Source organism: Jaculus jaculus, chromosome 8 (assembly GCF_020740685.1).
Source record: "Jaculus jaculus isolate mJacJac1 chromosome 8, mJacJac1.mat.Y.cur, whole genome shotgun sequence".
NCBI classification, from domain to species: domain Eukaryota; kingdom Metazoa; phylum Chordata; class Mammalia; order Rodentia; family Dipodidae; genus Jaculus; species Jaculus jaculus.
The window spans coordinates 24880827-24906366 of NC_059109.1; the positions used below are offsets into that span (position 1 = coordinate 24880827).

At 36.7% G+C, this 25540-nt stretch overlaps 2 protein-coding genes across 4 annotated transcripts in view; one reads left to right on the forward strand and one right to left on the reverse strand.

The window, feature by feature from the left end:
• Adgrb3 (adhesion G protein-coupled receptor B3) overlaps positions 1–25540 on the reverse strand; it is a 772147-nt gene that overhangs the window by 525146 nt on the left and 221461 nt on the right. The window lies entirely within an intron of this gene.
• On the forward strand, positions 18985–19386 carry LOC105943702 (40S ribosomal protein S15a-like). The gene has a single exon (XM_012947611.2). The coding sequence runs from the start codon at positions 18988–18990 to the stop codon at positions 19384–19386; it is 399 nt and encodes a 132-aa protein (XP_012803065.2). The 5' UTR covers positions 18985–18987.

Below are 25540 nucleotides of genomic sequence, written 5' to 3' on the forward strand. Positions count from 1 at the left end.
CTCCTGTCTCCAACTCTTTTCTTGCCTCAGGCACGTTGGAATTACAGATGCCTTCCCCCTCCATTGGCATCCAGCTATTCACATAGTTTCTGGAGATTTGAACTCACATACAAATGTGCTTATCCACTGAGCCATCATGTATAAAATCAGTAGCAGCCAGCCTTGATTCACTAGTATAAATATCATCTTATACACCTATCATTTCTTTATGGTAAATGTATTCAAAGTCATCTTATTTACTTTCAGGGGTGTATTTTTAATTATACTCAACCTGGTATACTACTGAATACCCAAACTTTCATCTTATGGAACTGTACCTTTTTTCCATCCTCTGATATCTTGCTTTGGCTCTCTTCCATGCAATCTGCAGGGTTGTTTTTTTTTTTTCTTATAATAGTGCCACAAATAAGTTTCCTTTCAAAGCAAGTACCTTAGAGTTTTGCTATAATATTGTGATAGCTGCATGTATATGTCAAATTGACTCAGATAATGAATGCTCAGTTAAAAAAATTTGCATGTCTGTGAAGGAGTTGCCCCCAAGAGATTATTATTTAAATAAATGAACTGACTAAGGAAGACCTGCCTTCACAGTGTGGTCAGCCATCATCTAGATAATTGAAGGCTCAATTGCACTAGAAAGAGTAAAAGAGAAATTCTGTCTTCTGGAGCTAGAAATCCATATTTTCCTGCCTTGAATATCAGAGCCACAGTTTCTCACTCTTTGAGCTCTCTAAATCTATGGCTACAGCCCCTCAAGTTCAGCACTTGGAATTTAGAAAGTATCATATATCTTTCTTTTCATTTCTTGGCAGATGTCATAGTGTGAATAGGTGTTCCTTCAAAATCATATAAAACAATTCTCATAATAAATCACCTCCCTTATTCCCTAACCCTACTTTGTTAGGAAAAGTATTGACTAATGCAAGAGTATTCCTATTATTAAACCTGTTAAATCTGTATTGTTTCTTCAATAACATTTTCTTCATTCCTTTTACTTACTACCATTTTCCACGAGTACCTAACTACCAGTTACATAGACATCAACTTAGATCAGTAGGTTGGATTATTGCTAAACACGTCTTTGCATGGTTGAAGAAGGTGGACGTTAAAAGTAAAGCATTAGCTGGGCGTGGTGGCACACGCCTTTAATTCCAGCACTCGGGAGGCAGAGGTACGAGGATCATGGTGAGTTCAAGGCCACTCTGAGACTAAATAGCCTGGGCTAGAGTGAAACCCTACCTCGCAAAACCTAAAAAGAAAAAAATAAAATAAAACATTAATTTATTAGCCCCTAGATGAGGTACATTGTATATCTATGAATATGCCATGGGAGCAAGGAGATTTACTTATTATCTGATATGGGAATTGATTTTTTTGCTTGAATATTTGTAGATATTAATCCTATAAATTACAAATCAGAAATAATTTTCTTTAGCCAGAGTTTGGTTGAGGGGTATCTAGTTTAGAAGAGGGACACTGTATCTTTGACTATTATATAAGGTGACAAATCAATTTTCTTTAAAATTTTGTATAAAATATCAGTTCTTACATACCTTCCTTGTTTTTCATTTTCCTCATTCTTACTTTTGCTCTCATAGTTCCAGAGAATATAATGCTTTTATGCTGCTAAAAATACATATCTTTTGAGGTTTTACCTTTCCTACTATGCTTAATTAGAAAGGTTGTACTTTCAAGAAGTTAAGGTCAATTAAAGAGAACAGCTTCTTGATTAAAGAAAAAAATGTTCTCAACATTTTTTGCTTACAAGTTGACTTTAAAATAGCTGCTTTTCAAGATAATTCAGTGAATTATCATTTTAAATATAGTTGAGAACAGTCTAGACTAAGCAGAGAGAAAAAGAAAATGCATTTACCACCTCATCTTGATAGTTTCCAACTATGAACTCAAGGTCATTTGGATTTTCCCTTCTATATCAGATATATCAGAAGATGAAGTATATTGCAAAATGTTTAAAATTTTTTCCAGTTCCTTCTTCTTTTTTTTTTCTTTTTTTTCTTTTTTTACTAAGTTCTATATGTACATCATCTGCCAGAGCAACAGGGTGTTCACGAAGCTCAGCTTGCAACCATTACTTGTACTTAGACTCCTGTCTTTCCTTGGATCTTTATTACGTAAACATGCTCTACATACAGGAAGCTATCAGTTTTGTTAATTTTATATATATATATATTTTTTTAATTAAGGTAGGGTCTCACCCTAACCCAGGCTGATCTAGAATTCACTATGTAGTCTCAGATTAGCCTTAAACTCACAGCGATCCCTGACCTTTGCCTCCCTAGTGGTGGGATTAAAGGCCCCCACACCTGGCTGTCTTTACTTTTTTTAATCATTTACTTATTTGGATGGTCATGAGTGTGTGTTCACACACATGCATGTACACCCCTACATGCCAGGGTCCCCTGCAACGATGTAGCTATTCAATTCCAGCCTCTTAATCTTTCTCAAGATGTAAAGTCAGATCTTTTGAGGCATTATAAAACTTTCCTAAATCCTGGACATTAAAAATGCATTGTTCAAGATGTATACAAAGAAAACAAAGGAAAATGCAGGTGTAGGAGACACTGTATATGAAGTCAGTGTGGCTTCTTTCAATGACTTCAACAGGAAATGTAGTCTGCATGGCATTCAATTTAGGAAATCAATCTACACAGACTCAGCCTCTTGTGCAAACAATGGAGTATTGAGCTATTGAAAAGGTTATGCAAAAGGACATTTCTCCTGGGAAAGCGAAATATTATAATATCAATAAGCGAGTTGTTTCAGAAGAGAGTACCTTCTAGAAATCTGATTTATATGCATAAAAAAGTATGTAACTTACTTTTTTTTTCTTTTTCTATCAAGCTCCTTTGCCTATGAGATGGTGAATTTGTAAACATCATGGTACTTGGTGTTTTACCTTCTTTCTTTTAATTTTATTTGTTTATTTGCAAGCAGAGACATACAGAAGGAAGAGAGAAAGAGTGAGGCACAGAGAGTGTATCGGTGTTCCAGGGCCTCTTGTCATCGCAAATGAACTCCAGATGCATGTTACACTTTGTGCATCTGGCTTTATGTGAGTACTGGAGAATTGAGCCTGTTTTGGTAGGCCTTGCAAGCAAATGCCTTAACTGCTGAACCATCTCTATAGCCCTGTTTTGTCTTATTTTCAATCATAATGCATTTTGGATAACTTTAAAGCATGCAGCTAGTTAGGGATTACAAAATGAAATGAGATCCTGTCTGATGATGTACACTGAAAAAAAAAATTCACACAGCAAGTGGATTAATAGTTATTTGAAGTAACAATTTAAGCTTCTATCTTAACTCTTACGATTTGATGTGAAATGTTTATACCAAAGTACTGGAGCACACCACATGTTCCTTCAACTCATTTAAATTTTAGAGATCAGAATGAGTTCATGTTTTGATGGAGCTCTCTAATAATTACTTCATCTGCATTTCACAGGTCATTAATGCATTTTTTTCGTACTAACCAATCCATCTGTGTATACAGCATGAGTTCATAAGGTAATTATCTCCTCTCTTATATGCCCCTTGGGCAAAGGAGGCAGATAAAGGAATCACTTGCAGTTTTCAGGGACTTATTCTTCAATTGCCACCTTTTGGGAGTCATCACTCTTTTATGTTCTTAAGAACCTTGACCTAACATGGCATAGCTTAGAACAAATAAAGGCAAAACTTTGTAACTCACTTAGTATAGGAATCTTCCCCCAAAACAGTCATTCTGGAAACTTAACAAGTGTACTATTAAACCTTAAGCAGTTCATACACATCTCCAATTATTATAAGTACTTGTGGATATTTTACTAACATCTAATTCAATTAACACTACCTGCCAAGCAACTGATTATGTTATAAGTATGCTTAACTCAGGAGCAGATGGAGGAAGTAGAAAAGGGTTTCAAAAGAATACTTATTCCATGGTGTCACTCACAAGGCTATCTACAACTTGTGAAGAACTTCCAGGTCACTTTCTCATATTTAAAACTTAGCTTTATATAATGGCAGCATTAAAAATGAATCAGTTGCTATCCTAAAACCTTATCTGTGTACATTTAAGTATTTTCATACTTTTAGAGTGGACTTCTGAATTCATCCATCTGAATACAGAGTGAAATACTAGATACAAATTTAGGATTAGAACCTGTTCTTCATAATTCACCTTTGTTTTTCAGGCCCTTTACATTTGTAAAGAGTCTATTTTGGTAAAAAGAATTGTGTGCATGGAGCTTCTATTTTAGCTTAGATTGGAAAATTATTCAGCATTCAGTAAACTCATTTTAGGGATTAAACCTGTTTCACTTCATCATAGCATATTCAGTTGTCATGTGCTTTGTTCCCTTCTTTTCCTTTCTGCCCCTTGTCCTTTCTTTCGTTTTTAGTTTTTTTGAATTTTTAAAGCATTCATACCATGGAACAGGGAGCATCATGCTGAAAATATTTTAAAAGCTGGTTGTCTTGGAGACAGCATTCCTGTTTTTCTTTATTACTCGATATGTACCCTCATTTTAAATGCTAAAAAAATACTGGCTTTGAAGTAAAGAAGTAGCTCAGTGGTTAAGGTGCATTCCTGCAAAACTGATGGCTAGGGCTTGACTCCCCAGTGCCCACGAAAAGGCAGATACACATGTCCCACATGCATCTGAAGTTTGTTTGCAGTGGCTAGGGGCTCTGGAGTGCCCATTCTCTCTCTCCTCTCTGCTTGCAAATAAACAAATTAATTAAAATTAAGAAATTACTGGGTTTTATGTAAATAATTCTTTTTATATCTAGCTTTAAGATATATACCATAGACAATGTCTTATTTTGAAAATCTATAATGTTGCACCATCAATTTTATTCACAGGAAGATATAATTTTATTAAGTATCTTCTCATTTATTTAAAGAAATGAGTTCAACAGGCCAGCTGCTCTGTTTTACTCATACAGTGAAAGTAAACAACTATTTTTTTACAGGTGATAAATTGGTTCTGAGTTCTCATGAATTTCCACAGAATAACAGTTCTTTTATCTTTCTCTAATAAATTGTCACTCTGAGATGCAGAGGTTTTGTTTTATCTTGTTTTCTACCTGTTGAACAGTAGTGATGTTTACTTTCCACTGAGATTAAAGTTCAAAAAAAAAAAATACTCTGAATACAAATTCTCCAGTACTTTGAAGGTTCACAGAAGTTCAAGGAAATTATGAGGTAAGCATTAGCAGAACAACTCGGAACAAAATCTTCCTGTAGCTGATAAAGAAGTCCCAGCAAAGGTAGAAAACCCTTGGGCTCTACACTTGAAATATCAAAATGCTAACATTATGACTTTCCTACCATTAAGTAATACCCAAAGAGTGTCTTTCAACTGACAACATTTTTACTTTATTTTGTTTAATGTACTTTTCAGGTATGCTTTGCCAATCTATCTGCATGAGTTTCCTTGAGTTTTATTTGGCTGAGATAGGCCCATTTAGCAACAACAAAATGTATTGCTGGAAATCTCTGTTTAACAGCTACATATCCTTTAATCAGCCAGTCTGGTATTTAAGAAATCTTCTACCTATGTTAATTTCATATGTACCATGAGATGAACACTCACAGGTATGAGACATGTCCAATATGTATAATTCATGCTTCTATGGAATATAGAGTCCAATGGTGGAGGCTGAGGGAGATAAATTGAGAATAAGAGCGATGACCTGGCTAATTTAGATAAGGACCTCAAGAAAGAGCTCTCTGCTGAGTAACACTTTACAATATATGTAATTGTGAAGATTGATGAGCACTGCAATGAGCAGGAAGAACTGAATTGAAGAAAAGAGAACAACCTTGGCCAGGAAAACCCAGCTTGCATGGGGAAGTAAGGAGCTTGGCAGCTAGCTGAAGGCAGGATGAGAGATGCCTCCTTGGTGCTAATCGAAAGTAGCATGGACATTATGTCCAAAGTTACTGGGGAGTTCTAAGCAGAAGAATATGTTTCAACTCATATTCTAGATAATTCACTCAGTCAGAGAAGTGGCTGTGGTGAGACAAAAGTGCTTCCAAATGCTCTGTAGCTGGAGATATCAAGCTAGAAGTCATGAGCTGCACAAGTGTGTTTAATCAGTCACACGTGGCTTCTGGCCACTATGGGAAACCACACACACACACACACACACACACAGAAGACAGTCCAGTTTGCAGGGAGGGATCTTCAGGTAGTAGGCCCAGGAACAATACCCATCGCTTCCTGGTCCCCTCTTCAGCTTCTCCCCCTTTAAACAACACTGTCTACCAGCAGGACCCCTGTCATCCCTCCTACCTCTTGTTCCTGACTTGCTTCTATGACTGTGTTTCTAGGCTTCCCCTTCAGTGCCTCCTTTTCTTCCTCCACACAATGCACAGCTTTTCAGAAGCCTGCTTTTCAGCTTCCCAGGACTTCATAAAATGAAAGCAGTTTAAGTTCAAGATAGCAAAAGTGTATTGTTTTTCCTATGACTATGCACTCCTCTTGACCTATATTTTCTTATTAATGGCATTAGCAATCTTGTGGTCACCAGCTGGAAGTTATTTGACTCCTTTCTTCTCATTAGAACGAACTTTTACAGAGCTGCTTAATCATGCATAATCTACCCTCATACACTTTTCAAATTCCAATTTTGGCTAATTAATTCTGTTTTAGGCTATTATAATTTCCCTGACAAAATTAACTCTAAATCAGAGTTTATAGGATACTATTCTTAGACCAGTGCTTCAATCAAAGTCCTCAAAGATACAAGTCTTCCATTGTTGCTACAGAAATAATGTTGGATTCCCAACTTTATTGTTCCTCATTTTCTAGCTCATCTCTTATTCCAGGAATGGGACACACTCTTTCAACCTTCAGGATTGCTTATGTTGTCCTTCTCTACTTATTAAAATGCCCACCTTAGTTTATGCTTGTATTAATTACTATTGCATCACTGTGACCCACATTCCTGATAAAAACAATTTAAGGGAGAATAGCTTTACTTTTTTACAGCTTCTGAGAGAATTCAGTCCATCATAGCAGTGAAGGCATTGCAGTGGGAGCAGAAGCATGAGGTAAAATTTCTCCTGCAGCAGAATCATGAGGGAAACGTTCCTCATGTGGTACAGACCAGGAAGCAGCGCAGTGCCAGAACTAGAGGTGAGCATGACCATTAAAGGCCTGTCCCTGGTGACCTACTCCCATCATCCAGAGGTCTCTTCCTAAAGATTCTGTAACTTTCCAAATAGCACTATGAGCAGGGAAGGGGCATTTCAAAAATAAACCTGTGGGACACCTTTCAGAGTCAGTCAATAACAATGTTTGATGATTTCAAAACTCTAAAGGCAATCACAGCATTGTTTGCCCTATGAGGTCATTCTTTAGTTTTAAAACTAAGAGATTTCTCTCATTTATTCCTCTGCATTTAAAATATTTTTTTCTCTATTTTAAATATTTATTTTATTGTATCTATATACTTCCCACATTAGAGAATTTATGAATATCTTACAATGAGAAATGTCTAAAAGTACCCCACCAACCCACTTTGTTCCTTAAAAAATTAATCTAGCATGGTAATTTATTACAATATATGATAGTAATAAATTTATTATGGATTCAACTGAAGCTGTGAAGCAATACTTTGCCTAATTTACTAAGCATCAAAATTAGTGTAATGTCCCTGAAATGATTGTCAAGATACAGTTATAATGCTCCTTTAAGGAAGTCTGGGAGTAAGAACTGAAGCCATCAGTCACTTTGACGCCACACCAGTGCAAAGTTTGTACCTGGGGAAACAAGCATAAAATGCTCTGTTTTGACAAGACAAAAAAAAAAAAATGTTAAGGATCTATTGATCCTTATGTGTGAAATTCTTAAGTGATTATAACTGACCCTTGCCAACATTTAATTTTCAAATTCTTTATCTCAAACCAATTGCTGAGAATTTGAAAATCATGGTATTCATGGCAGAATTTTCTTCTTAGCTAATGAACAAAATGAGGAATAAACATGCCAAGATCTTGATGAACTAAATACTTATGTTTTGTTCTCAGTGCTTCATTAAGAGAAAGAATTTTAGAAAGAAAACATTCTCAGCAGCTAAACTGTGAGATGTGTAGAAAAATCAAAACTCAAAGTTTTATTATTTGGAAAATCACTTAAATATTTTTTTTGAAATTATTTATGTGATTATAAGAAAAATAAAACAAGCTTTTTAATTCAGTAAGCATGTAAGTAGGTTTTATATATTTTTTAAGATTACTCATGCAGACCACCTATGAATGTTTCTGTATTACGGTGCCTATCCATGTTTTGTTGACTCCAGGAGGCATGTAAAACATAGCATTTTGGCTATTGGAAAAAATGGTGTCTTGGTCTGGAGAAATGGCTCAGGGATTAAAGGTGCTTTCTTTGCAAGTCCTGACGGCCTAGGTTCAATAACCAGTACCCACATAAAGCATGATATACATAATAGCACATGAATCTAGAGTACATTTACAATGGCAAGAGATCCTGGTGTGTCCGTCCGCCTCTCCTTGCAGATAAATAAAATATTAAAAATATATTGTCTTTATATACTTAATTTGTTGCCTTTTGAAAAGTGCTTTTATTTATTTTATTTTATTTTTTTTAATTTAATTTATTAGTTTTCAGTAAGTACAGGCAGTTTGGTACCATTATTTAGGCTCATCTGTGATCTACCCCCTCCCATTAGACCCTCCTTGTTAATGAAAATGGGTCGTGCATTGTGGAGTTAGCCCCCAGTTATTGGTATGATAAATGTCTCTGCAAATCATGACCCAACATGTGACTCTGACATTCTTTCCGCCCCCTCTTCTGCAAAATTTCCCTGAGCCATGTTGGGTTCATTTTTGGTCTGCATCAGGGCTGAGGTGTTGGGGGCCTCTGAGGCTCTGGCTTGAGAAGTGCTTTTAAAGAAGCAAACATCAAAAAATACCCACATAAATCACATATTATATTGACAAATGTCATCACTTTTGTTCATTTTGATTGAAACTTGTATTGGATAAATAATTTCAATAAAAAGTCATATAAAAATGGCAATATTGGGCTGGAGAGATGGCTTAGCGGTTAAGCGCTTGCCTGTGAAGCCTAAGGACCCCGGTTCGAGGCTCGGTTCCCCAGGTCCCATGTTAGCCAGATGCACAAGGGGGCGCACGCGTCTGGAGTTCGTTTGCAGAGGCTGGAAGCCCTGGCGCGCCCATTCTCTCTCTCTCCCTCTATCTGTCTTTCTCTCTGTGTCTGTCACTCTCAAATAAATAAATAAATAAAATTTAAAAAAAAAAATGGCAATATTGCTGGGCGTGATAGCACACGTCTTTAATCCTAGTCCTTGTAGGCAGAGGTAGGAGGATCACCATGAGTTTGAGGCCACCCTGAGATTACAGAGTGAATTCCAGGTCAGCCTCAGCTAGAGTGAAACCCTAACACTGGAAAAAAAAGACAATATTAGTGATAAATAATTTGAAACACTCAACATCTTTATTTTATTTTGCCATGAAACATAAAGGACTTTATTTTTTACAATACTTAAAATACATAATAATATTTTTTAAATTGAAATAGTTGTCAATAAAAGTCAATAATCAAACAGTTTTTAAAATTTTATTTATATATAAAAGGTTATACTCTTCCATCCTTTTGCTCTGCCCCCTACTACACTAGGTGCCCTCCCTTATATTATCATGGTGTCCACTGGGACATGATGGCCTCAGTTAGTTCTTATGGGTTAAGAGGGAAATCATGTCTCAGGGTATTTCTACCCTATCTGTGGTTCTTATAGTCTTTCCATCTGCTCTTCTGCAATGTTTCTTAGGTGGTGGCAGACCTGTTAGTAATCTGATTCAAAGTTCTTTGTAGCCTCTGGATTTCTGCTTTGAAAACTTATTTGAGTACTTCAGTGTAAATGTGGAAAGAAAGTGGTTACAAAAATACAAACTAAGGGCTGGAGAAATGGCTTAGTGGTTAAGGAATTTGCTGGCAAAGCCAAAGAATCCCAGGTCAACTCTCCAGGACCCAAGTAAGCTAGATGCACAAGGGGGCACATGCGTCTGGAGTTCATTTGCAATGGCTGGAGGCCCTGGCCTGGTGTGCCCATTCTGTCTGTCTGTCTGTCTGTCTCTCAAATAAATAAATAAATAAAATAAAAATACAAATTAAAAGCAAACAAAAAGTCTTTGTGATCCCCCCCAAAATTAAACTAAAGATATTATCTAATAGCTGCAAAGACAAGAAACAATGAGAAAGTGGAATGTGAAGAAAGAAAGAGCATGGCTACTTAGGCAGGGATTGAATTTTATAGGACAGTTTGAAACTTTCCATGACAAGTCTTAAAATAAAACAAGTTGGTTTCCATATTGCTGCTCTCAGAAATTTTGGCTAAGGAAACACATGCATTAGGATACAACAAAATACGAACATAGTAGTTCTATGACTGTGCAGCTGTTAGCATGCAAATATCTTTAAATAATAGCATTTATGAGAGAAAATGTAATGAAACACTCAAAAATAAATTCAGAAGGTTATTTAAAAGGTCATACAGGTGGTATGGATGACATTGCTCTATGATGGTTCATTCAAAAGGCACCCAGGAAAACTGAAGTGTAACAGTAGGTTGTTGAACTGTGTAAAACACCACATTTGGGAGGGGCAGCTAGCAAGATGGTTTGGCAGTTAAGGTGCTTGCTTACAAGACCAAAGATATCTATTCCACAGTACCCATGTAAAGCCAGATGCACAAGGTGGCACATGCATCTGGAGATCCTTTGCAGTGGCTAGAGGTCCTGATACACCCATGATCTCTCTTTCTTTCTCTCTCCATCTTTCTCTCTCTCTCAAACAAATAAAAATTAATTCTTACAAAGGGCATTTTTGGGCTAGAGAGATAGCTTATTGGTCAAGGCACTTGCCTGCAAAGCCATGGGCTACAGGTTTGATTCCTTAGGACCCACGTACTCCTGATGCACAAGATGGCACATGCATCTGGAGTTCATTTGCAGTGGCTGGAGGTCCTGGTATGCCCATTCTGTCTGTCTGTCTGTCTTTGCCTCTCTTAAATAATTAAATACATAAAACATTTTTAAAATACTGCATTTTAATATATAAAAGACTACATTACTATAAGCAATGTTTGATTTTATATACATCATTAGGAAATAAGACAAAATTATGCTGAAATAGTTCCTATCTAGGTATGATATGGTAATGGATGAATATAAAGGTATTTATATTTATTTTCTAGTTCTTTTTTTTTTCTTTTCTTTTTTTCTGAGGTAGGGTCTCATTCTAGCTCAGGCTGACCTGGAATTCACTATGTAGTCTCAGGGTGGCTCAAACTCACAGCAATCCTCCTACCTCTGCCGCCCAAGTGCTGGGATTAAAGGCAAAACCATGCCCAGCATATTTTCTAGTTTTTATTTATTTATTTATTTGAGAGCAACAGACAGAGAAAGAGGCAGATAAGAGACACAGAGAGAGAATGGGCACACCAGGGCCTCCAAACACTGCAAACAAATTTCAGATGCGTGCACCCACTTGTGCATCTGGCTTGTGCATGGGTCCTGGGGAATTGAGCCTTGAACCAGGGTCCTTAGGCTTCACAGGCAGGTGCTTAACCATTAAGCAATCTCTCCAGCCTTATTTTCTAGTTTTTTTTTTTCTAATATGGATTTTGTTAAAATGGTTATTTTACCACTTTAAAAATTTATGTTGGGTAGAGTAACAGTTCAGCAGCTAAAGGTGCTTGCTTGCAATGCCTGATGGTCCACGTTAGATTTCCCAGTACCCACATAAAGCAAGATGTACTAGAATTGCATGACTTCTTAGTTATGCCCATATTCTCTCTCTCTCTTCTCTCCAAAAGTAAAAAAAAAAAAAAAAAAAAAAAAAAAAAAAAAAAAAAAAGAGTGCTTTATAAAACAGGATAATATTTAGTTTGTAGTATATTTATTATGCTATAACTCATTGTTTGAAATTGATGGGGCTGGGAAGATGGCCCAGAGGCTAAAAGCACTTGCTTACAAAGTATGTAGGTCTAGGTTCAGGGTTCAGTGTCCCACAACCTATCCATGCCAACCTAGAGGCAAGGTGGCACGAGTGTCTGTGATCCCACAAGCCTACAGTGATAGGACAAGGAACTAGGAGCAGCAGAAAGCGATCCTGTCTCAAAGACGGTAGAGCATCTACACCTGGTCCCCTGACCTCTACACATGCTGTGGCACATATGTCCATACACGGGAGCACACACACCCACACACACAATACCTTCCAGCATTATGGCAGCTATCTCCCAAAGAGATGGTTTCCATCACAATTCACTTAACTTCTGGATTTCTGTGTCCTGCAATGGCAGCCTGTGTTGTCATTAAAAATAGGGTCTTACCATCTCCTCTGTTGGGTGAGAAATTCTTTGGTAATGGTCTACATTGTTTTGGGAGCCTCATAGCTTCTCACTGTAGTACAATCTACTCCTCTCTGCTTGCATATTAGGCCTCAGTGGAAGGAAATTCATACCTGTTTCTGAGAACCAAGTCAAATCAAAAGCCTATGATTTGGCAGGTCACAGACCCTATACAAAAGCTTCCACTGTTTTGTTTGTTTGTTTGTTTTGTTTTATTTTTGCTTAATAGAGATAACTTCTCCATTGCCCATCTAAGTGTGTATATTTAAGTCCTTTGATTAATTTTCTTCTCACTTTTGGTTAGAAAACAGACGGCAGCATTTACCAAGGAGACCTATGACTCAACGAAGTGACAAGAAGAAAAGAAAGCCCAGGGCTTAGCACTGGACAAATCATCTCTGTCACATCAGCCAGGCTCAGGGAACATTGTAGAGATGGGCAGAAAGAATGTGAATGCTGCCTTCACTGCTAGCCTGAGAACCTCCTCCAGAGAAATGGCAGTAAAAACAGGACATTCAAAAGTCATCAAAGTAGAAAATAAGAGGCTGTCCATAGCTCACATAGCTCAACACTAAAGGAGATTTCCCCTACCCCTATCCACCACCCCAGCCAACACTCAGGAAACATTGTCAAAGATAGAGAAGAAAGAAAATAACAGCTACAGGGAGGATAGGAATATGTGGGGTGTTGTCTTCGTAACATAAAGTGTCATACATTTATGTTGTGACCTTGTGGTGACTGCTGATACCCGCAGAAGACCAGCAGGGTTCTGAGCCCTCAATATTTTGGCAAAGAGGACAGAAGAGGACAAAAAAATGAGGCATCAAAATAAAGGAAGGACTACCTTGAAAGAGGTCCTGGGGGGGGGAGGGGCAGAAAGAGGAGACAAAAATGGATAGAAGGATGCAACATGATTAAATTAGTTTTTTCTCCAGTTAAAAACAAAATATGGGTAAGTCTACAATTTGAATAAAATAATATATATGTTCTACTTTCACTTCCTGGGAACAGAAATGTTAAAGAACAATGACTGTAAGCAGTCCTTGGAAATCAACCAAGTCAAAGAAGCAAAGTAGTGATGCTTTCTTTAAATTTGTTTTTCAGTCTCGCTCTAGTCCAGGCTGACTGGAATTCATTATGTAGTGTCAGGGTGGCCTTGAACTCATAGTGATCCTCCTACCTTTGCCTTCTCAGTGCTGGGATTAAAGGTGTGTGCCATGATGCCCAGTTATGATCCATTTTAAGAAGGAGAAAGAATTGTATTCAGCATTCAATGAGGGACAAAACAGGGAAAAAACCAAACACTTCATTTCTAGTCAAATACATTTTGAATCTTGCCCTTCTTATTTTTAACATTAGACAAATACACATGGACAGAACAACAATGTAGACTGAATGCTTATATTCTTATATGAGCTTGAGCCTCATTAATTCTAATTTTAATAGAATGTACTAGCTGTATCAGCTTAAAGTTATCTTGTGTCAGTGTTTCTATCTGAATAACATAATGGTTCTTCAAAGAGCAGTTAATGTATCAAAAAAATCAATGTAAAATAATGATTTCTTTTTAACCTTTAGTACTTTTAGAATAAAGGACTGAGTATTTTGTGAATTTCTCCTTAAAAGGAGGTAGCAATGAACAAAATTATAACATGGTCAGTTAGGAGTCAATGACAATGATATATTTAAGTTAATTCCTCTCCAGAGTCCTTGTAGACGTGCAGTCTCACAGAGTACCTTCGATAATTTAGTCATCTTAGTCATCACAAGCACGTTCTTCCACCGAGGCTGTTTCCTTATGTCTGACTCACAGGCACCAATAGAAATAACAGATAGTGGGATGATGTGCTAGCCTATTTGATTTTACAAAACAATAACATTAAAAGACTTTTCAATAAGATATTTTTTTCAGAAGGACTTTTTAGGTGTTGCATAATCCGTTAAAAATAAAGCAAGGGCTGGGCATGGTTATGTATACCTGTAGAATCATCAACAATTTGAGAAGCTGGGGGATATCACTTAAAAACATGAGTTCAGGGCTGGAGAGATGGCTTAGCGGTTAAGCGCTTGCCTGTGAAGCCTAAGGACCCCGGTTCGAGGCTCGGTTCCCCAGGTCCCACGTTAGCCAGATGCACAAGGGGGCGCACGCGTCTGGAGTTCGTTTGCAGAGGCTGGTAGCCCTGGCGCACCCATTCTCTCTCTCTCTCTCTGCCTCCTTCTCTGTCTGTTGCTCTCAAATAAATAAATAAAAATAAACCAAAAAAAAATTAAAAAAAAAAAAACAACATGAGTTCATTACCAGTCTGGGCAACATAGCAAGAACTCTTCCAAATGAACAAAAACAAAGCAAACAACAACAACAACAAAGAGGAAGCGGGCACAACACAGAGATTCTCTGAAATAATTTGTGACAACTACCATAATTGAGGTCTTATATATCCCAGGGTAAAAGAGGAGTCCACATGCCAATAAAGAGAAAAATACTATATTCTCATTCATGGTGTATGCTTTAATTTAGAGAGACATATATACCTAAACATTATCATTCCACTGTACTGCTTAATAACTGATGGCTAACCCCACAATATATGGCCCACATTCCCCAATGAGGAGGGTCCCTGCAGAGGGGGGAGGACAAGGTGGAGGCTAATGATGACACCAACATGGCTGTATACACACTGTGTAAATAACTAATAAAAATAAATAAATAAAATTAAAATTCATAGTTATTCAGATAATTTTTTCACATTTATATGGAAAGCTGACAACAGGAAATGAGAAATTCAGTGTCCTGTGGCTTAAATGTTAGACATGAAAATATAATAACTATTATTTGTATGCAAAATACATACATTACTAATGTTGAATCGTTACAGTGATTTTTTTTGAAAAATATCTTTGGAGTCTACAATCTAAATACCTACTTTCCTGTTGGTAATGGAGCAATTAATGATAATATCCATAATTTTCTGTAGAAATAAGATCCTTATTTTGTCCCTGATTGAGGAAATACATTAGAGAATATGTATGAAATGAAGAGGAAAATAACATTTCTAAATCAATGTCAAATAACCTATAAAAGAAGAGTAAAGCTTGCTAATGTATCTAGATTGCCATCACCTAGGAGGACACATAGTATATGAGTATTCATAAGTAAATTCATAGATTTCACAAACACAATGAGAAATAGATTGCTGTAATCAGAGAACTTATGCTCACAAAATTCAGGGGTAACTTGCATAAAATCTAAAAGTATGGCAGTACTGAATGTATAGCAGAAATTTTGTTGACTCATGGAAGAGATTACTATGGTAATCATATTACTTTAAACTAAAACATAACCATAAAGACAATGTGATTCATAATAGTGCTTATTAAAAGCTAGTTTTGAAGACAGAAATATCTTCCAAAAGATGAATGAAAACAAACACTAATCTCTAAGGCTCTATGATTTCTGGTCCTTGAAACTAAGTACCCATCACTATTGTTTATATTTAAGACATTCAGTGATATCATTCATATGAAATCTCCTTATAACAGAATTTGAATCATTCCTTTTTGGATTCCTGCAATGAGGTCACCTTCACCATTTGTTTATATTACTCTCTTTTTCACTCATATGTATTGCTTTACAATAGGTCTTCAATCATGACCAAGATGTCAATGTATACTAAAGATAATCTAAATAAAGAAAAGTTCTATCTTCATCATCTTTGAGATTTTTACAACTGTGCTTTCCAAACCAATGCTTATTCAGAAAATAGGTGGTGAATTCCACTCAGTTAATTTTCCATACAACTAATCTGTGCCATAACTATGTTAAGCCCTTAAAAAGTGCAAAATCTTTTCATTATGTTGCCAATTGTTTTATTGGACATATTAATACAATTACAACTTTATGTGCTAGAAGTTCTGATATATCAAGATGGGTATGTTATTAGGCAGTAAAAGTAGCTTTCTGAAGGAAGACACAATGACAGAGATGGCTGTAATGAATAAAAGGACCCGGACAGGTAAAGGTGGCATGTTTAATAAAAATGAAAGCATGCTATATTAAAGGGATGAAAAGAAGTTCGAAGCAACAGGATATGAGAGTGAGAAGGAAAAGATCTCAGATGAAGTTATATAAAAAGAGATTGGGAAAAATCATCAAGTGCATAACTAATGGGTGCTTCCTAAGAAAAGGAGCACATACTGGATATTGAGAAGTAGAACAAGGGATGAGAACTAGGTTGGCTTTTTAGAGTGCTCAGCTGCAGCATCAAGAAGAGATGAGCAGGGGGCAAGGTTTGTACTTTTTCTGTTACAAGGTTGTAGATTTCACACTGTCAGCATATCAAACCATATTGGTTAATATTCCTCTTGTAAAACTTTATAAGGCATGGTAGTTTAAAAGTTTGGGCTACAGGAAGATGAAGCTACTTGCCTCAATTCCTTCAGGATGCCACAGAATTCTATCTTGTTGTCTCCCCACCCCATACAAAGCTGTATCCCTGATAATCATCTCTGTTCATTATTTCCAACCAATACATGACTAACTAAAACACAGACAATTTTTATCCCAATTCATTTTTTAAATAATTTCTTTTACTCTGTGTGTATGAGAGAGAGAGAGACAGAGAAAGTGAGAGAGAGAGAGATATGGTGGGCTCAGACCTTTAAACAAACACCAGGCATTAACACTACTTAAAAAAATATTTATTATTTCACAAGCAAAGATATATATATGAGAGACAGACAGAGGGAATGGGCCCCTCCAGGCCTCTAGAGCTGAAAATTAATTTCAGACACATGCACCACTTTGAGCTTCTGGTTTTTTAAAAATATTTTTTGTTCATTTTATTTATTTGTTTGAGAGCAACAGACACAGAGAGAAAGACAGATGGAGAGAGAGAGAATGGGCGCACCAGGGCTTCCAGCCACTGCAAACGAACTCCAGACGCGTGTGCCCCTTTGTGCATCTGGCTAACGTGGGACCTGGGGAATTCAGCCTCGAACTGGGGTCCTTAGGCTTCACAGGCAAGTGCTTAACCGCTAAGCCATCTCTCCAGCCCTGCTTCTGGTTTTATATGGGTACTGGGGAATAAAATTTGGGTTGTTAGGCTTTGTAGGCAAGTCCCTTCTTCACTGAACTATTTTTATAACCCTAACAAGAGCTTTTTACTTCTGGTTTACATGACTGACTTGAGAATTGAACCTTGGCTATCATGCCTTGCAAACAAGTGCCTTTTATCTGCTTACGTGCATTTTATCTGCTTGAGCTATTATCCCACCCCCATTCATTTTTAAATATCTCATAAAATTAAAATATAAATTGCTGATCTTTTTATAAGCAACATATTTCTTACTTTTCTTTTTCAAAGGAAACAAAAATTTGAATTTCTCCAAGAAAGGGTAAAACAACAAAACTATTACTTAGACTTTGATGGCTAACTTATATTGACAAAATAGATTCATGAACTGATTATTTGGTTTTCAGACATATGGCTCCCTTGATTATGATTATTTTTATTTTCTTAGAGACAGTCTGTGGATAAAAGTGCCACAAGCCATTTGAACTGCAGAGTTATCTTTGTTAGCTTCTGTTAATGTCTTCCTTTTGAAAGAAGAAGCCCTGAGTAATATTGACTCACAAGTTATTTGCAGGGCAGTAAGAACAAGGAGACCTCTGTGGTCCCCTCCTGAATAACAGAAGACCTAACAAGTTTAATTACATGAAATGGGAAGGGATCTTTCAATGTAATAGTAAAGAATAAAAACTAAACTCAAGCAAAAGAAATTTTAGCAGTCTAAAATTTTTGATAAAATTGAATGTTATGCAATGTTTTTGTTAAAAATAATGACATGCAATTATTTAGAGGATGAGGAGCTGTTTGGGTAAGATAAATGACCCATGTTCAACACAAAAGCTTGCTACCACGCTTGCCTCTAGCTGCAGGAATCATTAGAGGGTGAGGGTAGCCTATTGCTCAGATTCAATATGGCCTCGCCAACTGTGGGCCTTTAGCCTGTTCTCTGTAATATACATTCTTCATCCCTAGGCCATGATTACATTTACCTGAATCAAGAGTCAGGGCTTTTGTCATAGCAAGCCTTAGCATATATAACAATGTCTCCTGGTTCAGGTATCAGTGCATCCTAGACAATTTTCAAGCAATCTGGTCTGATGACATTTAGTTGCCATTTTAAAGGCTTTACAGTAAATACAATTCCAATTCATTGAAATCTGCTTGTATTTCACATTTGGTTAAACTGTCGTAAGGCAAACTGAGTATGAATGACCTGCCTAGATCTGCTTGATCTGGTCTACTATTTCAGAAAAAATTATCTTTAGTGAAATCTCTTCTACTTAGAAACTAGGATAGCCCATTCACCAAAGGCCCTCATAGAAATTTGTTTCAATGCTGAATGTATGGCTCATACCTTTAACCCCATCACTTGGGAGATAGAGGTAAGAGTGAGTTCAAAGCCAGCCTGGGTCTACAGAGTGGGTCCCAGGTCAGCCTGAACTTAAGTGAGACTCTATCTCAAAAAAAATGAAAAAAACAGTTCTTTCTGTCCTCTTTCCATGCCGCCATCATGGTGCATATGAATGTCTTGGCAGCTGCTCTCAAGAGCATCAATGATGCTGAAAAAAGAGGCCAACGCCAGGTCCTTAATTGGCCGTGCTCCAAAGTCATAGTTAGGTTTGTAACAGTGATGGTGAAGCAAGGTCACATTGGCGAGTTTGAGGTCATTGATTATCACAGAGCTGGGAAAATTGTGGACCTCACAGGCAGGTTAAACAAGCATGGAGGGATGAGCCCCAGATTTGATGCACAGCTCAAAGGCTTAGAAAAATGGCAGAATAATGTGCTTCCATCCCGTCAGTTTGGTTTCCTTGTACCAACAACCTCAGCTGGCATCATGGACCATGAGGAAGCAAGACAAAAACATACAGGAGGGAAAATCCTGGGATTCCCCCCCCCAGAAGTATAAAAAAAGCATACATATGAATAAAATGCCTCAGTGGAAAACAAAGCAAAACAATAAAATAAAATAAAAAGAAATTAGTTTCAAATTGTATTTCCCCTTTTCTCTCTCATATATAAATATGAAGTACTTTTAAAGCAATGAATCACAAGAAAGAAGATAATGCCATTTTATCTTTTCAGTTATGTCTAATTAGTCCACAGGTACTGAAACAGGAATATGCCAGGAACAGAGTTCCTATACAAACACAGATTTAGAAGATCCCCTGCTTTTATTAAAAATGTAAGACGTGAGAAATGATAGCTCAAAAGATAATGGGCTTTTTATAGGAACAGAGTAGCCTTATGTGGATAGAAAGATGTTTTACTGTATTCCAAATCATGAGACACTGCTAGGGCTTGGTAACAGATGGGCTTGACTATAAATAAAAAAAGACTAATATAATTAAATCTTTTGTAAACACAGGTACTATTTTTCAAACTATTTTCTAACAGGTGGTGACTTTCTGTAAGTGTTTTCAAATGCTGCCACCTAAAGGGTAAAGTTGAGTCCAGCCTAAGGATGCTCAGAAAAGGGCTGGGGGGGGGGGGGGAAGGGGAGGGGAGACAAGAAAGAAAAACAAAAACTAGTGTTTCTCCTTGAATAATACCAAAAAAGTCGAATCATCTCATTATGCACAAGTATTAATCTATATGCAAATTCATATCTGAGTGTTTGCTGGTGGGAAATATAGATGTAAGCTAAATATCAAGTAACTTAAATGTAAACCAAATAACAGTAGGAATAAAGTATAAAGCGATGCTTAAGAAAAACATTGTGGGACTTTACCATTTCCAGAGGACTCCCTCCTACTTGATAAAAGGAGCCCTGTTTTCTTTCCTTCTTTTAAGCTCTATAGTAAATCTTTTTAAACTTCAAAATATAAACATTTTAAGTTTTATTTTGTTACCTGTGTACTAAATGCTTCAGATTAAGATAGCGCTACTAGTTTCATTTGCCACTGAACTGTGTTGTATACAAAATTATATTTCTAATTTTGAGACAAGGCGGGCTGTGCATGTGACATAAAACTACTACCAAATATATAGTATAACAAATATATAGTAAGTCTACCAACATTTTGTGAAACTCCAATGCCCAGGTCTAACTAAGGTGAAAGAAATGTGAAATGTAATTCCTGGGCTACTTAATGTTTTTAATTGTTCTTTGGCACTAAAAAAAAAAAAATGCATTGTTAGTCATGGTTGTGCATGTGTGTAATTCTAGCACCTCGTAGATAAGGCATGAGGATTAGGAAGGAATTCAAGGTCAGCTTGGACATAAGACTGTTTCTTCAAAAACTAAAAATAAATAAACAAAATAGCACTATAGATATGTTTTAATGTTTACTTATCACTGCCTATAAACACTAACAATATCTTAGAACAGAAAAATGCATTTTGGCCCATAAAAATGTTCTAGTTATTAGATTCAGCTAAATACTTTGAAAAAAGTTACCTATCAGTTGACAGTCTCCAAAATCTCTTTAATTATAGAATCATCAAACCCTTTTGAGCAATAATCTCAATTCATAGGTGCTTTTTAAAAGAGTCTATTTTTATTGGTAAATTGGAAGGAGGGAGGAATGGAGAGAGAGGATAGAGAGAATAGACATATCAGGATCTCCTGGCACTGCATAGGAAATCCAGACCTACGTTTCAGTCTGTAAGTCTGGTTTACATGGGTACTGACTAGGAAATTGGACCTGGGCTTGTAGGCTTTGCAAGAAAGCACCTTTTACCACTGAGCCATCTCCATGGCCCCCTAGACACTTTTATTAAAGGACTGCCTATTGTTTGTCACCTGCCAGAAAGCAGCCAATTAATGATTTTAGTTAATTAAAACTTAAGCATCTTTTTGTAGTTTGATGTGGTTTGGTTTCAGTACTCACAAAGACTGTGTATACCCCAGCAGGATACAATAGGTACAGAAATCTTTCACAAAGTATGGGGTTACCTCTCTGGTGATGTCCCCTTGTGCTTATGTGGTAATTACCATACAGAAATATCCTCAGGAGCAGGGACAGTGCTTTTCTCTTTCATTCAGCCTGTGAACTCAGTGTGGGACATCCTTAAGACATAATTATTGTCTGAATAAATAAGTGAGCTTACAAATAAAATTAGGATTCTATAGCTGGTACTAAGCAGATGGCTCAGCAGTTAAGGGAACTTGTTTGCAAAGTTTGGTGGCCCAGGAAGAATTCCCAAGACACCACACAAGCCCATAAGCACATGCAGTGGCACATGTGTCTGGTGTTCATGTGCAGTGGCCAGAGGCACTGGGGTGTGTGTGCTCATGCTTGCACAGATATACACACAGGTGCAAATTAAAAAATAAAAGATAATATAGATGCTTATTAAGCTACATACAATTGGAAAAATGATAAAATATTAAAATAAATTATTTTTATCAAAATAAATTCCATTAAGACTCATTCTAGTTTATGCTTTAACATTGAACAGAAAGTAAGAACAAATACATTCCTCACATAATATATGAACAATAAAGCACAAATACATATGGTACAAATTAATACCATGACATCCTTTCTGTTACAGTCTTTGAATCATGTAAACGAATAAAAAATTCTCAGGATTTTTTTTTCACTTTTTAACACAAAAATCATTTACTCAAAGAACATTTCAATTTTTTAAGGTTTTCAAATGATCTTTGGAGTTAATACATTAAAAACTGCAGCACTTTGAAACGTGGAAAATCTATCCTTAAGACACATTTTTCAGCAGAGTAGGACATTCATCTCTTTACCTTTAAGCTGGCAATAATAATATTTCTGTCCTTGTAGTAATAGTGTTTTGTAAAGTGAGGCAAAATAAAATCCCAGTTTATGAGCCATACATAAAAAAATAAATGCATGATAATCCAATGACATACCACTTTTCTGGCATGTGCACAGCCTTGAATTTAGTCCTCATACCAAAACACAAACAAACAAAAAATCTTATAAGTTTCCTTAATAGTTCTACACACACACACACACACACACACACACACACACACACATACACAGAGTTCACACTGGTTGGTGGATTAGTAGCTACATGTAATCTTGACATCATATCATCAGCTAAGATAGAACTCCTTGTTTCCATGTGTAATGGGTCATTTCAAGATTCTTTCTCAACTATATCAAATGCACTAGTTAATTTAAGCCAGTACTCACTCAGCAAACTAGAATTAAGATTCAATGGTCTTGTAAAATTGGGAAGAGGTGGAAGCCGGTCATCAGGCTCTGAAGGAATAGGGTGCACATCCTGTCAGCACAGAAAGCAATGCTCTGAGGGACAGGCTGTACCAAGTGCTGGTGGCTGGCTGACTTTCAGCCCATACTTTTTTGTTCCACACAGTGCTATGTTTACTCAGCATCATGCACAGCAAAACTCTCTTTAAATTAACACTTGATGAGCAATCAAACATAATACAAAATGATGGAAATTTATGAGAACCTATTCCTGCATTGCTTAACTGGACAATCTCATTGCAAATTCCACCAAAATAACCAACAGTAACTTTTTTAAAAGTTTTCTATTTATTGGAGATAGAGAGAGGGAGAGAGAGAAAGAGAGAGAGAGAGAGAGAGAGAGAGAGAGAGGGAGAGAATGGACAGACGAGGGCCTCTAGCCACTAAAAACAAACTCCAGATGCATGTGCCACCTTGAGTATCTGGCTTACATGGTTCCTGGGGAATCGTATCTGGGTCCTTGGGCTTCTCAGGCAAGTGTTTTAACAGTTTAGTCATTTCTGCAGCCCAATCCAACAGTCTTCTTCTTCTTCTTTTTTTTGTTTTTTCGAGGTAGGGTCTCACTTTAGCTCAGGCTGACCTGGAATTCTCTATGTAGTCTCTGGGTGGCCTCAAACTCATGGTGATCCTCCTACCACTGCCTCCCAAGTGCTGGAATTCAAGGCGTGCACCACCATGCCCTGCTCATTTTTTTATATTTAAAATTACATGGGTGGAAGTTGGATAAGATGAAGTTCTATTCACTTGAATTATACAATATTAACATGCCCAAAGTGTTCCCCAAAATATGGTTTTGGCCAAGATATATAAAAAAAACATTTTTTTTGCTTGCCAAAATATGAGGATTAATTTATCAATTCATTTAAAACTAATTCAGGATACACTGACATTTTTTTATTCATTATTAATGAAGAGGTGAGGGTTTTGCCCAGATTACATGGTCTTGAAGAATGATTTAAGTATATTTAAAAGCGAGTCCATAATTCATAACCCATAATTCATAGTTATGAAGAATTTATAGCCATGAAAGTCAGCAGAGAAACTTGAAATGGCACCTGGAAATGTGATAGGTAATAACTCATACAAGCATAGCATGTTATTTCCCAGAAGTGCATGTTTTAAGTAAATAGTTACAGCAGTAATATTTATGTGAAATCATACTTTTTTATGTGCATCAAGAGCACATTTATAAATGGTCGCACTTATGAGGGGTGATGCTTCCCCATGGATATCAGGAAAGCTTTCCATGCTGAACAGTGCTGCAGCAGGAGGGTGCACGGGCAGTACTACTCCAAGTCCAAAGTCTACACTCACAGCATCCAGTCACGTGGGCGATTACTGCACCAAGGTCTGCTGCGCTGGATCATTACAATTACACTATTTAACAACCAAGGTAATTTTAGAGTTTTCACTTACTATTTAGTGTATTTTGATTTATGTTAACTAATTTAGAATGTAAAGAAATGATATCCTAATTTTTTTAATAATTTAATTTATTTATTTGAGAGTGACAGACACAGAGAGAAAGACAGATAGAGGGAGAGAGAGAATGGGTGCGCCAGGGCTTCCAGCCTCTGCAAACGAACTCCAGACGCGTGCGCCCCCTTGTGCATCTGGCTAACGTGGGACCTGGGGAACCGAGCCTCGAACCGGGGGCCTTAGGCTTCACAGGCAAGCGCTTAACCGCTAAGCCATCTCTCCAGCCCGATACCCTAATTTTTATAACACAAAATATCAACTCAAATATACTGAGTTACCTTGAAGAACATTTAATATAAAATTTGGATATAATGAAGTGATAACAATTTTACTTTCCTTCTAATCTTTTCATGGGAAAATGTTTTATGAATATTATTTCTGTGATAAATATCTTAGGTGTGGCAAATCCTATATTTTTCAATTTTGGAGCCCAGAGTTAACAATTTAAGATTGGTCCTATGTATTATTACCTCAAAATTATTGAAAATAATAAATGAGGCACTGGCTAGTCATTAAATTTCCTTCACAACAAACAGAAGCTTGATCTGCAATTTTCCAGTTTTCCTTTTTTTAATCCTTGCTCCTGATGCACAAATTCCTACTTTATCACAAGCACATGTATAAAACACATCTGTTACACTAAATATTGCCCCAGTTCTTTCTCTTGAGGGATTAATGGCATTTCATCCAACTGATTTTCATTAGCTTCTAGAGACAAAAATAAATACATGAAATATGGCTGTAATCTGCATGAAAATCTCACAAAATGTAACCAGTCTCAAAATCAGAATGTTTTCACCTGATGTTTAGAAATTATTTTCAAGTTGGACTGGGGAAATATTCTAATAGGAAAGAGAGCTTGCCCTAAGCAAGAGGGCTTGAGAGGGCCTGTTTTGCTCTTGGATTCCTCAGCACCCCTGAAAACACTTGGATATGGTTACGCATACCTGCCTGTAACCCTAGTTCTGTGAGGAGAAAAGATGGGAGAATCACTGGGGCTCACTTGTAAGCCAGTCTGACCAAAATAGGCAGTTCTATATTCAATGAGAGACTCCACCTCAAGTAAACAAAAAAGAGATCATACAGGAAGATATCCAGCATTCTCTTGGGATGTCTGTATGTGTGCATGGGATGCACACATCTGCACATACATCAACCATACACACAGCACACCACACATACCATACCACATATACTACGCATGCAAATAAAATGAAATTAAAAGAATTCAGTTTCTTTGCTAAGAGTGGTTGAGAATGAGTCAAACTTGGTGCATTTACTACATTACTAACCAACACAAGCTAATTTAATATATATTGAAGGATTCATCACAATTTTAGTAATTGCAAAGTCTTAAATCATAATTTTATATCTCAGTCATTT

What these genes read in the sequence shown, in the direction of transcription:
- LOC105943702 (XM_012947611.2), top strand. Translation starts at nt 18,988, where the DNA reads ATGGTGCATATGAATGTCTTGGCAGCTGCTCTCAAGAGCATCAATGAT.